Below are 15,037 nucleotides of genomic sequence, written 5' to 3' on the forward strand. Positions count from 1 at the left end.
CCACGCAGCACCAGGCTCATGGTAAAAACAGAAGAGGTTGGGGCCATGGCCGTTCTTGCCAGAGGTCACTAAACTAGGTATGAGCTATCGGTTACCCGTTTAACCAATATAATTGGTGGAGGTTAAACAGTTAATGTTTTAGTGATATTTACATCCCTAGTCCATGCTCAGTTCTGGGGCCTAAAACACATGGACTGTGGCTCCCACATCTAAGAATAAGGACCAGACCAAGAATGTGCTCTATGGCAGAAAGCCTATTAGCTATGGTTACAGATTAAAGAACAATAACAATTTACTATTAACCATACTATTTGCCCAATCTCTTCCTTGATTTCAATTTTTTTTTTAGGCAAGCCCTTTGAGCCTACTATAACAATGAATGCAGCAGTTGCGAATATCATCATATCAATATTACTTGGAGAGCGATTTGACTATGAAGACCCCCGATTCATTAGACTCCTACATTTGATCCATGAAAACGCCAGGCTTCTTGGATTGCCCTCAGTTCAGGTAGTTTTGATTATTTTAATGTCAGTGTTCAAATGCATGCATGTTGTTGTGTGGCTTTGGCAGAATATTACATCTTTCCTGCTAATCAGATAGAATCCGACTTGGGAGGATAAAATGTAATTTTATCTAGGTATATACCCCTGTATATGTATACAGTCAAGAACTTCTTCCTATAGAAAACTAGGGCTCCAGTTTCTGCAGTGAAATAAGGCACTTAAGCCTAGGTGCAGCTCCCTGCTCCTATGTCTACTGTAGGTTGTGAGCTGGCTCATTCATAACTAGCTCTGGTATTGCTCTGTGGCCTCAGCATAGCACCATGCAGTCATAGATAGAGTGGAGTGGTAATTGGCCACCAAATACCTTCTATACTCCATGGTATTATTTATCTAAAACAGAGTTCCTTAAAGAAAGCATATCTTTGGGGGGAGGGAGTGGGAAACCCTACATGGCTTGTAGACCTAGTTCCTCCCTCAGACTCACCTTTTCCTGCATATGAGAACCCTCATTCCTTTAGACTCTTCCATGGATCCTATCCATGGATCCTATCTGTGGTAGCCTGTCTTCTTAGGCACCTAATCTCAAGTATGCACCTAATCTCAAAATCTTAGTGACAAATAACCCCTTTCCTCTTCTTATAGGGCTCTTTACTTTTCAGTATCCTCATCATCTCCTGACTTCACAGGTAGATCCATAAAGCACACAGGGAGTGTGGTTGCACCCCTTTTCAGTTGTGTGTTGCGTGTGTAGTGAGCTCTCTGAGCTCATTGGCTTACCAGCAAGGCTCTGGCCAGAACAGCTGCTATAGTACAATTCCAGAACACAGAAAGATGAATGGTGCTAACCTCTTGCCCTCCTCATCCCTATATCTAATGCCAAATGTGTGGACACTTGCCACCCCACAATCGCCCCATCTTGGATATGTCTGTGCCTGTCTCCTACATGGGCAGAACATGATTTATGAAGGGAGGCACTATTCTTGAAGTCAACAGTTTGGCATGCTGTTATACCTGGCTACTCTTATCTAAGAAGCCACTGCACCCCTTTCCTACCCGTTCTCCCCATATCACTTACTGGGTTAAAGCATTATGGCATGGAAGAGAGAGATTCCACTGCCTTTCTAAAAGTGACATGGTTTCCTACAATGTCTAGGTTATGTTTCAGTACTCTTAAATCATTCAATGGCCTCTCCAGTGGCATTTACAATGCTATAGCATATCTGCCCCAATTCAGTCACACTGCTCTTAAAGGAGAATTTCTGTTAGCTATTCCCAGTACAGCAAGTTGAAAAAATGAAATGAGATTAAGTATTTTATTTTAAAATTGACACGAGAATTTGACTTGAAAATCTGACTAGCCAGCAACATAGAAGAATCAGCTTGCCTCCTTTGCCTTTGTGAAACCTGGGAAAGTCCACTAAGTACACAAGGGTCTGTGAACTGCTTACACTATTCAGCACAACATACAAGTTCCCTGCACCTCAATGGACACGTCTACATGAGACTCTACAAGTGAAGTAGACTAATTCTACTGCCCATTAGCGTGGCAGGAAAAACCTGTGCTAATGGGCAGTAGAACTAGTCTACTATGCATTATCATCAGAAAAGAGCATGTACCAGTGCTAATGCACTGATTACAGCGCATGAAGTCAGTACTTGGAATTACAGGTACAGGTAAAAGCTCCACTAACCAGCACCTTTACAAGCCAGCATGTTCTATTAACTGGCATGCCAGCTTGTAAGGTAAAGTGAAACTGGAAGTGCCCACTGTGGCACTTCCGGTTCCTCCAAGCCCCCACGGCCTGGGGGAAAGCAACCTGTGCTGCCAAGCCCCATGGCCCAGGGCATAGCAGGCTGTGTGGGGCCCACCTCCTTGTCCCATGGGGCCCACAGGAAGGTCAGCAATGCCACAAGAGGGTTGGCTATGCCATGGGAGGGGTGGCAATGACCCAGACACAACAGGAGAATTGGCAGCCCAAACAGGCAAGGACGCCTCTTTGGGCCGCTCCATTAACCGGCATATTTTGTTATCCAGCATCCCCCATTCCTGCGGGATGCTGGATAACAGAGCTTTTACTGTACTAAAATGAATGCACCTTAATTACGGTGCATTAATGAACATATTCATGAACCCAGTTAATTAGTCAAATTAGGCAGAAAAATATTTACTTTCTTTAGTAAAGTGTGTTCAGAACTTTGATTCATAAGTGTTACCACACACAAAGTATTCTCAGTATTTATTTCTGCTATCTATGATGTCTCTTATTTTTTAGATCTATAATTTGTTCCCGGCCCTTGGATTTCTCCTGAAGGGTCACAAGATTGTTCTTCGAAACAGAGATGAGCTGCATGCTTTTATAAAGGTTGTTTTCATAGAACACTTCAAGAAACTGGATAAAAATGATCAGCGAAGTTTTATTGATGCCTTCCTTGTAAGACAGCAGGAGGTAATTGATAATCTGCAGTTTCTTCACACTCACGTTTCTTTTTCATGTCTTGGAGTCAAAAGCCCATGTGCATGAAAGTCTAGCCAAAGGCAAAGCACGTACCTAACAGACTAGTCCAAGTCCACAAATAGCTTGCTGCTGCTAGCTCATTTTGAAGAAAGTAGCTAGCCAAAATTCAGGGTGCTTCAGGTTGGTTCACTGAGGAAGGTAAACTGAGGATTGAGTCGGGTATGTTTATTCACAAGCAGTGTGCACATCCCTGTATGTGTGAGCACAGTGGAAGTCACACAGAAGGAGATAGTCTCTTCCCTTGCAGCTCTAAGCTCCTCTCAGTCAACAGTTAGCCTAAAGTGCTCTCTTTATGTGCATCTTTGGGACAAGTTTCCAGTGTCTGTGAAAGCCAGTCTCTGTGTTCCCTGTTTCATAGACATGGAAGCCCTTCTAAAGTAATAGACTGTGACTAATACTACACACATATGCCCACTAGAAGTGCACTGATATATCGGTCTGATACCGGGTCAGCACCGATATAAAGAAAATTAACTATATCGAAAATCAGCTTTTTTACCTGATGCAGCTGACAATGTGGCAAATAAATCCCCTGTGCACACATGCATCCGCAGATTGCACGGAGCCGGGAGTGCAACCTGACAGCCCAACAGCTTAGAGAGGGAAGGGAAGGGAAGCTTGGAGGGGAAGGGAAGGGGCGTGGGGGGGGAGCCAATCAAGGTGTCCGCAGTGAGGCAGGGAGTGGAACTGGGGCACAGGCAGGGGCAGGGGCAGGGACAGGGGTAAAGTGGAGCAAGATGTGGGATGGAGTTGTGACTCCTTTGGGGGCTACAGGGTGGGGGAGCAGCTCCCACCTCTTTGTGCACCCTGGTAGGCCATGGCGGGGGGGGGGGGGGCATGTTCCCCTGGATCTGCGCAGGGCAAGGTGGCTGCTGTGGGCTGAGGCCAGGGCTGCACCGGGTTCCTCCCGGTGGGAGCTGAGCCGGGCTGCACTCAGGGTGGGTGGTGGCAGCACTGGGATAGGTACTAGGGGGGTACTGAAGCCAACCTAAAATTCACTGTAGCCCTCCCAACTCTCCTCCCACTGTAACTGCCACCCACCCTGAGCACACCCCTGCTCAGCCTCCACTGGGAAGAGCCCAGCATGGCCATGGCCCCAGCCTGCAGCCGCCTCACGCCACCCAACACAGATCTGGGGGCACATGTCCCTCACTACAGGGGCCTAGATCTTCCCTCCACATGCCCCTTCCCTTCCCCTTCCACCACAACAGACTTACCAGCTGGACACTGCTCTTGAAGCTGCCAGGCGGCATATCAGGAGTTGGATTGGTATCAGCCGATATGCCCTCTTAAAAATCAACTATCAGTATCGGCCCCAAGAATCTCTATCGGTGCACCCCTAGTGCCCACATGTGTCTTCCAGGTGCATTTTTTTTCAAGAGATAATACAAACAGTGTGCATATGGTAGAGGGTGGGGGAAGAGAGAGAGAAGAAAGTGACTGATGGTTATATGGATCCAAAAAAAGAATGTAACTGTTTTATGCAACTGTCCTGAATGAAGTGACACCCAACCCACAACATTATGACTATTGTAGCTGACAGATTTCAGCCCAATCCTGCAGTAATACCTACATATATTGACCACTCACCCGCTTGATTTCAGGGACGCAGGAACCCACAAATGCAATTCTCCCCTGACTATGACCAACATCACTTTTGTGTTTAGTGGATAATCCACATCCTTAAATTTGGTTATCACTTAAATTTATTTGATAAATATCCATCAAAAAAATTCTTTTAATGCATTTATCTGGAAAGACTTCTAATTCTTTTTTATTATGACCAATTAGATTTGCCACCATATTCTTATATTATTTTTGTATTGCTTGTGGACGCCAGTCATGAACCAGGACAAAACAATGATTTTGTTTCTGCTGCACTGAAAGGCTAATTATAATAGAAGAGAACCAACAGAGAAGCAAATGGAATAATGTGATAATGTGTCACCATAATGGGCAAAGGTTTCAGCACATACTCTGCTTAATGCAGTGATGGATTTATAGACATCACAGCATAGAAGAGTTTTAGTAATGGATTTGGAGAAGGATGTTGATTTAGGTTTGTAGTTATTTGGCAAGCCTGAAGGGGTTGCCCGAATACTAAACACGTGTGCAACAGAACTGCCATCACAGGCAGGTTGAAGGGTTGGAATCAACCACCCAATGAGGAATGTCAAGTAACCTTCCCATGTCATCTAAACAGCTGCTTTAAGGTATGCTAGGAAACCACCCAAGTCTTGACACTACTGAGCAAGTAAGCACCTAGCTTGTATATAAGCCCTACTGGGCAGGTAGGCTTATAGCACTCCTGCAAAATAAAGCCTGACAATAAAACATAGCTAGTGGGAATAGTGCTAGTACCTTTTCACAAATAGATGAATGATTAAAGCCAGTACCATAGAAAGGGGGGGGGAGGGGAGGAGGCAGTGGGGCAAGCAGGGCAACCACCCCAGGTGCCAAAGCGAAAGGGCACCAACAGGTGCTGCCCAGCTGGGGTGGGGCATGGAACAGAGCCATGAGTGGCTCATTTGAGGGGGAATGGAGACAGGGGGAGGGCATCTCCCACCACTGTGTGCACTCCTAGGAAAGCAAGGGGAGGTGTGTGCCCCGCCTGGATCCATTCACAGGGCAAGGGCAGGCTGCCTCTGCGGGCTTTGCCCCGGTCACCAAACTTTCCTGCCATGGCAGTGGTTAGAGCATTTACAAGCAATGCAGAAGACCCGGTTTCATATCTTTATTCTGCCTGAGAAGACTTCATCTTCTTATTCTGCCTGAGAAGACCAGCATCTCCCATTTCTTAGGAATATGTTCTAACCACTTGGGTATCACTCACTCACTATCTGTATTTGAAGATGCACCTCTTCGTATACTTAGATATTCATGGGGGCAGGAAGGAAAGCGATACTCTGTCCGTGAGATGCTGGTCTAGGTGAAGGTAGGTCTGGTTCTCTTCTCTGGTCCAGTGAACATTAATATACTGTATATAGCTCAATCAGAAGAGAATAAAAACAGCCAAGTCTAGAGTATACAGCAGGTGTCCAGACATGTGATCTGGAGAGGGGGAGGGCATTTTAATTAGAGTGGCTCCCAGACAGCCACTCTAATTAAAATGCTGCAGTGTTGCATGTATTCAGCTCTGCATTTCAAAATGGCCATTTTGAATGGGGGGGTTTTAACTAAAGCTCGTTCAATGAGTTTTAGTTAAAGTGCTCTGCTGCCATTTTGAAATGCAGGGTGCTGAATACATGTGATGCTGCAGCATGTTGGAGCATTGTAATTAGACCCCTCCAGCACTGATGTGTTCTAATATCCAGGGGTCAAAAAAAAATTGCCATAAAAACCCCAAAGCAGCACACGCTCAGGCAGCATGCCCTTGCAGCACAGAGAACTCTGCACTGTGCGGTACGTGGTGCTGCAAACATGTCTGCAGCACCACATACCACATCATAAATGACGCATGCCCCGGAGGCTGGGGGGGCATGGCAACTGCCCACAGGCAGCGGTGGACACGTGGCAGGGGTAAGTGGGGAACTCCCAAAAGGGTGTCCGTAATGGTGTCAGTGGTGTGGGGAAGTGGTGAACACCAACTGGATGCTGCCAGCAGTGTCGATGGTGGCCAGCAGTGATTGGTGACCACCTGCAGACACCGCCAGCAATGTCGGTGGCAAGGGAGTAGGGTAGGGAGTAGCGACCACACACAGGCACCACCGGCAACATCGGTGACACTTCCTTCAGGGGGTGCACTGCCAATCTCAGGGGGCACGGGTGCACCCGTGTGCACCCCCTATGCATCACCAATGTACCACATGACCATGCTTGTCTGGAAATGCCCTTAGAAGCCACTATCCTGAATATCACTGTACCAAAAACCTTTCATGGATATCACCTTAGCCTCTTACAACTGTAGAACTCAGGCCCATCATGGTTGCACAAGGGAAATGTTCTTTATAAACTCAATCCTGCAAGAAGTTGAACACTTCAACCCAGATACAACAATACAATAATGTACACAGGAACACTGAGTTATTTTTTTAATGTCTTCTGCCCTCCATGAGATTAATTATGTGCTTAAGCTAATCACATGCATATTTGTGTAACCGGACTGGAGTCAGCATGTTCAGATTTTGCAGACTGAGTTTGGGAAGAGAAAATAAATGTGTGTTTTTCAGGCTACCTGATCAAAGCATTCTTTGTTCTCTCCTACACTTGCATAATATCAACTTTAGTAATTAAATATTTCTTGGCTTGCTAAATTGCACCTTCTAACTGGAGGGCTTTGAATTTTTAGGTTTTTTATTCTCTCTCTCTCCATCCCTCCCTGCTCCCAACTCTCCCTGCAGGAGAAAAGTGACGCCAATGTTTATTTCCACAATGATAATCTAAAAAGCCTTGTAAGCAATTTGTTTGCTGCTGGCATGGAGACCACTTATACCACGCTGCGCTGGGGCATTCTGCTAATGATGAAGTACCCTGAAATTCAGCGTAAGTCCTTCTGTGAAAACCACCCTCCTAGAGAGCACACCACAAATTCAACCGGGGAACTCCAAAGCTGACATACAGCCAAACAGAGAAGTCACAGCCTGCTCTCCCTGTGATGTCCAGTCTCGAGACAGACGCAGTAAGGAAGGACTGATTCTGACCACACTTAAATCAGTGCAGCTGTCCTTCATTCAGTGCCAATCCCCTGATCTCCCCAAGGCGATGGTCAAAAGATGGTCAACAGCAAAATTATCTGTTGTTGCTGCTGCTGTTTTATGGTTTAGTCTGTTCGTCATAAGAACATAAGAAGTAACATCCTGGGTCAGATCAATGGTCCATCTAGCCCAGTGTCCTGCCTCTGACAGTGGCAGAAGTGGATGCTGTACAGGGAGATCACTGAACCAGGTATCTTTAGAGTGGTTTTCAGTCTTTTTTCATTGGTGGACCCCTAAAAATTTCCAAAAGGAGATGCGGACTCCTTTGGAAATTTTGAATAGAGTTGTAGACCCATTTCAAATGTAAGTGTGGGTATTCACATACTTTTGATTGATCATCATCATCTTTCATGGACCCCTTAGGCATAATCTGCAGACCCTCCTTAGTCCACTGACCACAGATTGAAAACCACTGCCCTAGAGTGATCTATCCCTGATTTAATACCCTCCCTGGTACCAGGTGCGTCCCACATCTCATTTCTTTTTAGCTCTTATCACCACTAAAAAAAATGTTTCCACTTCTCAAAGGCTGTTTCTGATGCTCAGAAGACAAATCCCTTCAGTGCCGCTTGAGAGCTTCCTGCTTGAAGGATGCTTCGGGGCATCACTACTCAACCTATAATGGGAAAAAGTTCTCCATTAGCAAAACTGAAAGACGAGGTCAACACAGGAACCTCCTGCACAAAGAGAGACAAATGTTTGAAATAAAATGCCCTCCGAGGCACAGGTCACAATAGTCAGAGCCTCTTTTGTCTTCATAAGCACAGGGTCATATGATGCACTAGTCTGAACATAGGACTGCTGAACTCAAACCTTGAGTCTGGCTGCCGTTGTCAGAGTCTCTTGCCTTTATTTCATATAAAAGTTCTCCTTCTGGTTCCCCACAGGAGGGGGCAGCAGTTTAACTAGTTACTGTCTGTTAGCCTTGAAAAAGGCTGATACTAAAAGTTCACCTGGGGCTGCCAGGAGTCTAGGTACAGTGCTATTGGGTATTCTCTTATTTTGGGGGTTTGGTGATTGCCACAAAGGGCAGGAAATGAATTCCCCCCACCCTCCACCCCTTGCTACAGGTGTCAGGAGATATTTTTTTCATCTTTCTTGGAAGCATTGGGTGTTGGCTGTAGCTAAGGCTGGGAATGGACGGGGGTGCACCAGTGCCCTAGTAGAAAAAATCCCAGAAATTCCTGTTTAGAAAGTCTTGCTCCTTCACTTAGGGTCAGACCGAGCGCCACATTTAAGATGAGTTAGGCATGGACTGTACAGGTTTATGCCTGAAAAATGGAATATGTGGGGAAAAATATAAAGTAATTTTAGCATACAAATCTGAACTTCTGAAAAGTTGAAATGAGATGATTGTTATTTTTTTCCCCAGGTTTTCTTCTGGAACAATATTTTGCCTACATCAATAGGTGTTTGTGAGTCATTCTGATTTTGGCAGAACTGCACATTCTAGACCTGGGTCCATCTAAGTCTCTTTATCCAGGTCTTGTTCAATTGCTGCATATTATTATTTGGCAATTTCATGAAGGGAATGGTTTGTCTGTGCTTTCAAAACTCTTTATTCAGCTCTAATAGCATTGAGCAAGTGTGAAAAGGTCTAATCTTGTCAGCATCCCATTACTTCTGTAGACAGAAATGTCAGTATTGTTTTAACATGCCATTTTATCATTTTAATACACGCTACCTAGAGATTTTGTGGAATCTCCCTCCTGGGAAATTTTCAAGAGCCAGCTCAACAGACACTTGGCTGGAATGGTTTAGTCACGGATGATCCTGCCTTTAGCACATCCCTTCCAGCCCCACTTTCCTAGGATCCTATGTGATTCAATGCATTTCCAGAAACATGCAGAACTTTTCCGGGATCACTGAATACTGATCTCATGATAACATTTTTTAATTATTATTATTTTATTTTTTATTTTTTTACAGAGAAAGTCCAGGATGAGATCATGACAGTTCTAGGATCAAACCCACCAAGAATCAAACATCGAACTAAAATGCCCTATACAGATGCAGTTGTCCATGAGATCCAGAGGACTGCTAATATCCTGCCACTGAGCGCACCTCATATGACTACCGTAGATGTCACTCTCAAAGGCTACTTCATTCCAAAGGTGAGCTGCTTGTAGCAAATAGTGTAACTAGGGGTAGGTGAGAGGGACACCAGCCCTGGGTGCTGACTTGAGTGGCGCCCCGTCAGAGCCCATTCCTGGGCCAGAAGAGCAGCCCCATGGTGTTGTTCTTGCAGCAACAGGTGGGTGCATGGACACCCTGCTGCTGCTACTAGTGCTTTTAGAGCAAGAACCAGGGTGTGTGGAGTAGGTGGTATTGGCAGCAGCATAGCCAGGGACTAGGTTGGGAGCTCCCAACATAGCTAAGATTCTTGTTCCCATGCCGCCCTGCCCACTTCCCCACCTCTCCTCCAGGGCTTGCCAGGATTACACCTCTGCTACCCTTTTAAATGCCTGGTTCTGTTGGGTGCTCTTAAATCAACCTGGATTGAAAATCCCATGCCAGAATATGCAATACTCTAATTTGCAATATTTATCACCTTACCTTTAAATGCCTTTTACTATGGTTATGGTCACAGGACCATATTTCTCCATAGGATAACTCTTCAGTTGTGATTTTCAGGGAACTTATATCATTCCCTTCCTGGGCTCTGTGCTGAAAGACAAATCTCAGTGGGAGAAGCCAGATACTTTCTATCCTGAGCACTTTCTGGACTCTGAAGGAAAGTTTGTGAAGAAGGAGGCCTTCTTGCCTTTCTCAGCAGGTGCCATTTATTTTTTTTTTATTATAATTATTATATAACACTGTGATGGATAGAGATTTAAGATTCAGCAGAGTATAACTTTAGCTCCTGGTTTGTTCCATTTTAATTAATTAATTAATTACTCTCTTTCTTTCTTTCTTTCTTGTAATTTATATGCTGCCCTTCCCAACAGGGACTCCGGGCTATTTAAACAAAAACCCACAAGCAGTATATCATCCTACTTTTGTTTGCTAAATGCCTGCCCAAATAGGATGTCTTACAGCACTTCTGAAAGATGTCCAGATTCAAGCTATGGCGGGGCCTCAAGAGGGAGGGAGTTCCAGGGCTGGGAAGTAACTTCCGGAAATGACCTGCCTTATCTTTTTGCCAAGTGGACTTGGCATACTGATAGTACAGATGTTGACCTCAGTTGAATGTAGGGATCACAAAGGGGCACAAGGGAGAAACCAGTCCCCTAGGTCCTCAAAATATTTAGGGCCTTTTAGGTCAAAACCAGCACCTTAAATTGTGGCCATAAAGCTACTGGGAGCCACGGCAGACTCTGGCATATTGGAGTGATATGCTCCTAATGATCTACCCCTGTCAGAAAGTGGACCAGGTACAGATCTCAAACGGTGTTTAAGGGCAGCCCTACATAGAGTGCATTGCTATAGTCCAGCCAGGTTATGAAGACATGGTGATAGTGCCCAGATCCAGATCTGAGATAAAGGATTGCAGCTTTCTCACCAAGGAGGTGAAAGGCACCCGAAGATCCAGAGGCAGCAGGGGATCTAGGAGCACCCCAAGGCAGTGAACCTGAGTGACAAAGGGAAGTTGAACCCCATCTCTCCACGCAAGTCAAGTGGTCTCCCCACCAGGGTCATCTCTGTCTTATCATGATTCTGTTTAAATTGGTGCATCTGGCCCCCAACTGTATCCAGGCACTGGGAAAGGATTGAGACTAAAGGGCCAAAGTCAGAAGAGGAGAGGTAGATCTGGGTGTCATTCACATACTGATGGCACCTCACTCCATATCTCTGACAATCTCACCCAGGGGCCTCATATATACATTGAAAATATGGGTGAACAAGATGGAGCCCTGGCAGCCTCTACAGAAATGCTGTGGGGATGAAAAGCACCCACCCAACACCACCAGCTGAGACCTCCCTGCTAAGAAAAAGTGGAACCAGTTTAGAGCTGTCCTGTGAATATCCAACGGGTCATGTAAACACTTTATTAACACCTCATGGTCAACTGTTTCAAAGGCTGCTAAAAGATCTAACAAGATCAGCAGGGCACAATTTTTCCTGTCAGTCTCCAGGTGAGTATCATCGTCCAAGGCCACAAGCACAATCTCGGTGCTGTATCCAGGATGAAAGCCAGACTGACAGGGGTACAGGAAGCCAGTGGCATCCAGATGCACCTGAAGCTGTCAGGCAACTACTCATTCAGTGACCTTTCCTGAAAAGGGTAAATTGGAGGCACGGCAATAATTGGATGAACAATCGGTGTCAAGTGATAGTTTCTTGAGCAGAGGTCAGACAATTGTAGACTTCAGAGTTTTTGGCATCCTGCTCTTCCAAAGGGAAGTACGGGCAACCCTTGCCAGCATTGACTCCAGTCTCTCCTGGCTGACGTTTTTACAAGCCAAGATGGGCACAGGTCTAGTTTACAAGTCACTGTCCTAGCTCCCCCCTTCCCCAGCCCTCCTGCCCCAAGCACATCCCCTGCATCAGTGGGTAGTAACAATTTAAAATGACCCATACAAATAAGTCAAGACTGGGCTTCCTCAATCCCAAAGTCTGACAGTGCAGCAAAGATGGAGGTCCTCAAACCATACTGGATATGGGCAAATATATCTGTGAAGTAGGTGACAAGCTCATCACAGTGGGCTGAACATAACTCAGTTTCCAGGTGAAGATAGGCTGAATTAATCAAGAAATTTACAACCCAGAACAGTTCTGCCATGTGACATGTTGCAGATGCAATATCAGTGGAGCAGAAAAGGACCTTCACACAATCTGTCAACTTCATCACAGGTCAAAAGTTCCTGTGCTTTAACCACATGCCCTCCCATTTAACCTGGCTTTGGGGTATCTGTGTCACTACAGTGGTGGGAGCAGATACCTGGGAGTCATTGTGTCTATGGGCAATGTCAACGTGCTTTTCCAGAGATCAACCAAGCCATCAACAAAGTAGCTATCAGGGTCAGTGGGAATATGTCCAGAGAGTTCTGGATGCCTGCTGACTCCACGAATGTCCAGGGGTGGACCAGGCTAGCAAGTCCACCATCCAACAGGATGTAGGACAGAGATTTTCATTTCTAGGGGGCAATGATCCAGCCATGACAGCAGAATTCTTGCCCAGATCCAGCAGAACTTTGGATTGAGATTAGTGTAAAACATTAGGTCCAGCATGTGAAGCAGCTGCCATCAGAGTGCTCATGTTTGTTGTGCATTTCCTTGCAGGCCGGAGGATATGTGCTGGCGAGACTCTTGCCAAAATGGAGCTCTTCCTCTTCTTCACGAGCCTCCTGCAGAGGTTCACATTCCAGCCTGCCCCGGGACTTTCCACCTCTGACTTGGACCTCACCCCTGCAGCCGGACTTAGAAGAGCCCCAATGCCCCATGAGATCTGTGCAGTGCCACGGGCCTAAGGCTAAAGGCTTTCCTCCATGTCTTAGATGTGCCTGTCTTCAGGCCTCCCCATATATCTTTGCTGGTTTAATGGATGCACTTTATCTGTACGTATGTTCAGCCCTCTGTGCAACTGCCTGGTGCAGTGAGTTTCACAGGCCTTTGTATATGGTTTAACCAATGCTTTGTTACATTCCTTTCCTGACTCCTCAGTCTGCAGCTTCCATGGTGGCACAAGTTCCTCATGGGAGTACTTCCTTGGGAGCTCCAGCTCTGCAAATTTTGGAGCACCTCCTGAATCCATATCAGGCATAGCTTCTAGCAAGGGCATATGCCTGTATCCTTGGACTTGGAGACCCAGCCCTTTGACTCCCCTGCTTATGCATGTTCCCTCAGACGGCTACTCTCTGGCTTAGCTTTTGGAGAGAAACACTGTCTCTTTGAAGGGACAGAGTGTTCCCAACATCATGATAGGCAAAGCTGGCATCTCTTCTTAAACAAATTACCCAACCTTTATTAGTCAACCTTTATTAATAAGCCTCACTACATAAGATAAATCCCCAGGCAGTCTCTGTCAGGAAAAAACAAACAAACAAAAAAAAACCAGTGCTGGCTGTTCTCTGTCTTTCTAACCTCTGCTTCATCCAGAGTTATAAGTGGAGTGGTTCACTATGTTGAAATTGTTCTCAGCTTGTTTACAGGTAGCAGTTTGGATACAAAAGCTGCTGCCCTTTGAAACATTCCTCTTCTAAAAAGGCTCCAAATGCATGTGTCCCCATATCCTCCGAAACTTCCCATCCAGCCTTTCTCTCTCTCTACCCTGGCTCTGGGGCAAGGTACAGACAGTCAAAAAGCCCGAGGCTGAATTGATCAGTCTTTGGAGGTTAGCTTAAACTGCACAGACTAAACTGAAACAGAAGTGAACAGACATTTACCTTTCATTCAGGAAAATGCAGTCACATGCCTGCAGTGGCTCAGGCCAGAAGCCAGGGAATGCTAGAGCATGGCTCTGTGGCTGTGTGTTCACTTCCTTTTCCTGCTGTCCTCAAGGTCTCTGGGATTTGCACTCCAGAATCAAAACAGTAAGACTCTGCAGAGTTGCTCATCACATCCTCTTCCTGCTTCCAGGTGCCTCTCCAATTTGTAGGCCACAGGTACAGCCAGCAGTCAGTTTAAACAGGGGAAGGGGTGTTTAACCCCCCTCCTTGGTGCCGGACCCCAGCTGGGGTTTGCCTAGGGGGGGCAGTCCTCCCCTTAAACTGGGCTGCCAGAGTAGATGGGCTTGCCCCCCACATCCCCTTGTCAGCCAGCCCTGGCTGCTGCAACACAAGCTCAAAATATACTTTTTCCTTGTATGCACAAGGCAAAGAGAGAAGGCAAAGAAAGAAGCTAAGGCAGAGCAGGGACCATATTTTCAAAACTTGCTCATATCTTTTTTCATGGCTCCAGTTCTAGCACTGCAGTCTTGGGAACTCCATATACAAAGGCTTTTGTAAAAGGATATGCATGTAGCATATTTTAATTAAAAGATTTACAGCTTCAGTAGTGAAAACCATCAGTACGAACCTAAAATTTGCACTTCTTGTTCCTTACCAACCTTTTCAAAACAATGTTCATTCATCTCTGATTTAAAGAAACAGCATCTTTTTATCACATAAGATCTCAAAAATAGTGTATCTAGCACATTAATCAATATACCTCATCAGTACAAAGAATGTGATGTGTTTTAAAGTACTGCTCATAATGAATGGAGAAGGGGGGCTAATGGCAGCTATGTGTTCTTCTAAAAGTGATTCTGTGAAATTAAAATAGAAAGACAACCTGTGATATAACAAGACCTCTCAGTCTGCTTTGGATACATATGGATATGATGTCTGAGTCCTTCTCAGTTTTTTAAAAATGTTTTTAACTAGTAGTAATATAATTTTTA

The 15,037-nt window shown here is 45.5% G+C and overlaps 1 protein-coding gene across 1 annotated transcript in view; it reads left to right on the top strand.

Annotated features, from left to right (window-relative positions):
- Positions 1 to 14,965, top strand: part of LOC102574423 (cytochrome P450 2K6) — a 28,040-nt gene extending 13,075 nt beyond the window's left edge. The window contains exons 4-9 of the mRNA XM_006261665.4: positions 350 to 510; positions 2,780 to 2,953; positions 7,363 to 7,504; positions 9,646 to 9,830; positions 10,351 to 10,492; positions 12,940 to 14,965. Coding sequence (XP_006261727.2) covers positions 350 to 510; positions 2,780 to 2,953; positions 7,363 to 7,504; positions 9,646 to 9,830; positions 10,351 to 10,492; positions 12,940 to 13,127 — 992 coding nt within the window. The 3' untranslated portion in view covers positions 13,128 to 14,965. The remainder of the gene's footprint in view (positions 1 to 349; positions 511 to 2,779; positions 2,954 to 7,362; positions 7,505 to 9,645; positions 9,831 to 10,350; positions 10,493 to 12,939) is intronic.
- Positions 14,966 to 15,037: the final 72 nt, after the last annotated feature.

This window comes from Alligator mississippiensis, chromosome 1 (genome assembly GCF_030867095.1).
Source record: "Alligator mississippiensis isolate rAllMis1 chromosome 1, rAllMis1, whole genome shotgun sequence".
Classification (NCBI taxonomy): Eukaryota; Metazoa; Chordata; order Crocodylia; family Alligatoridae; genus Alligator; species Alligator mississippiensis.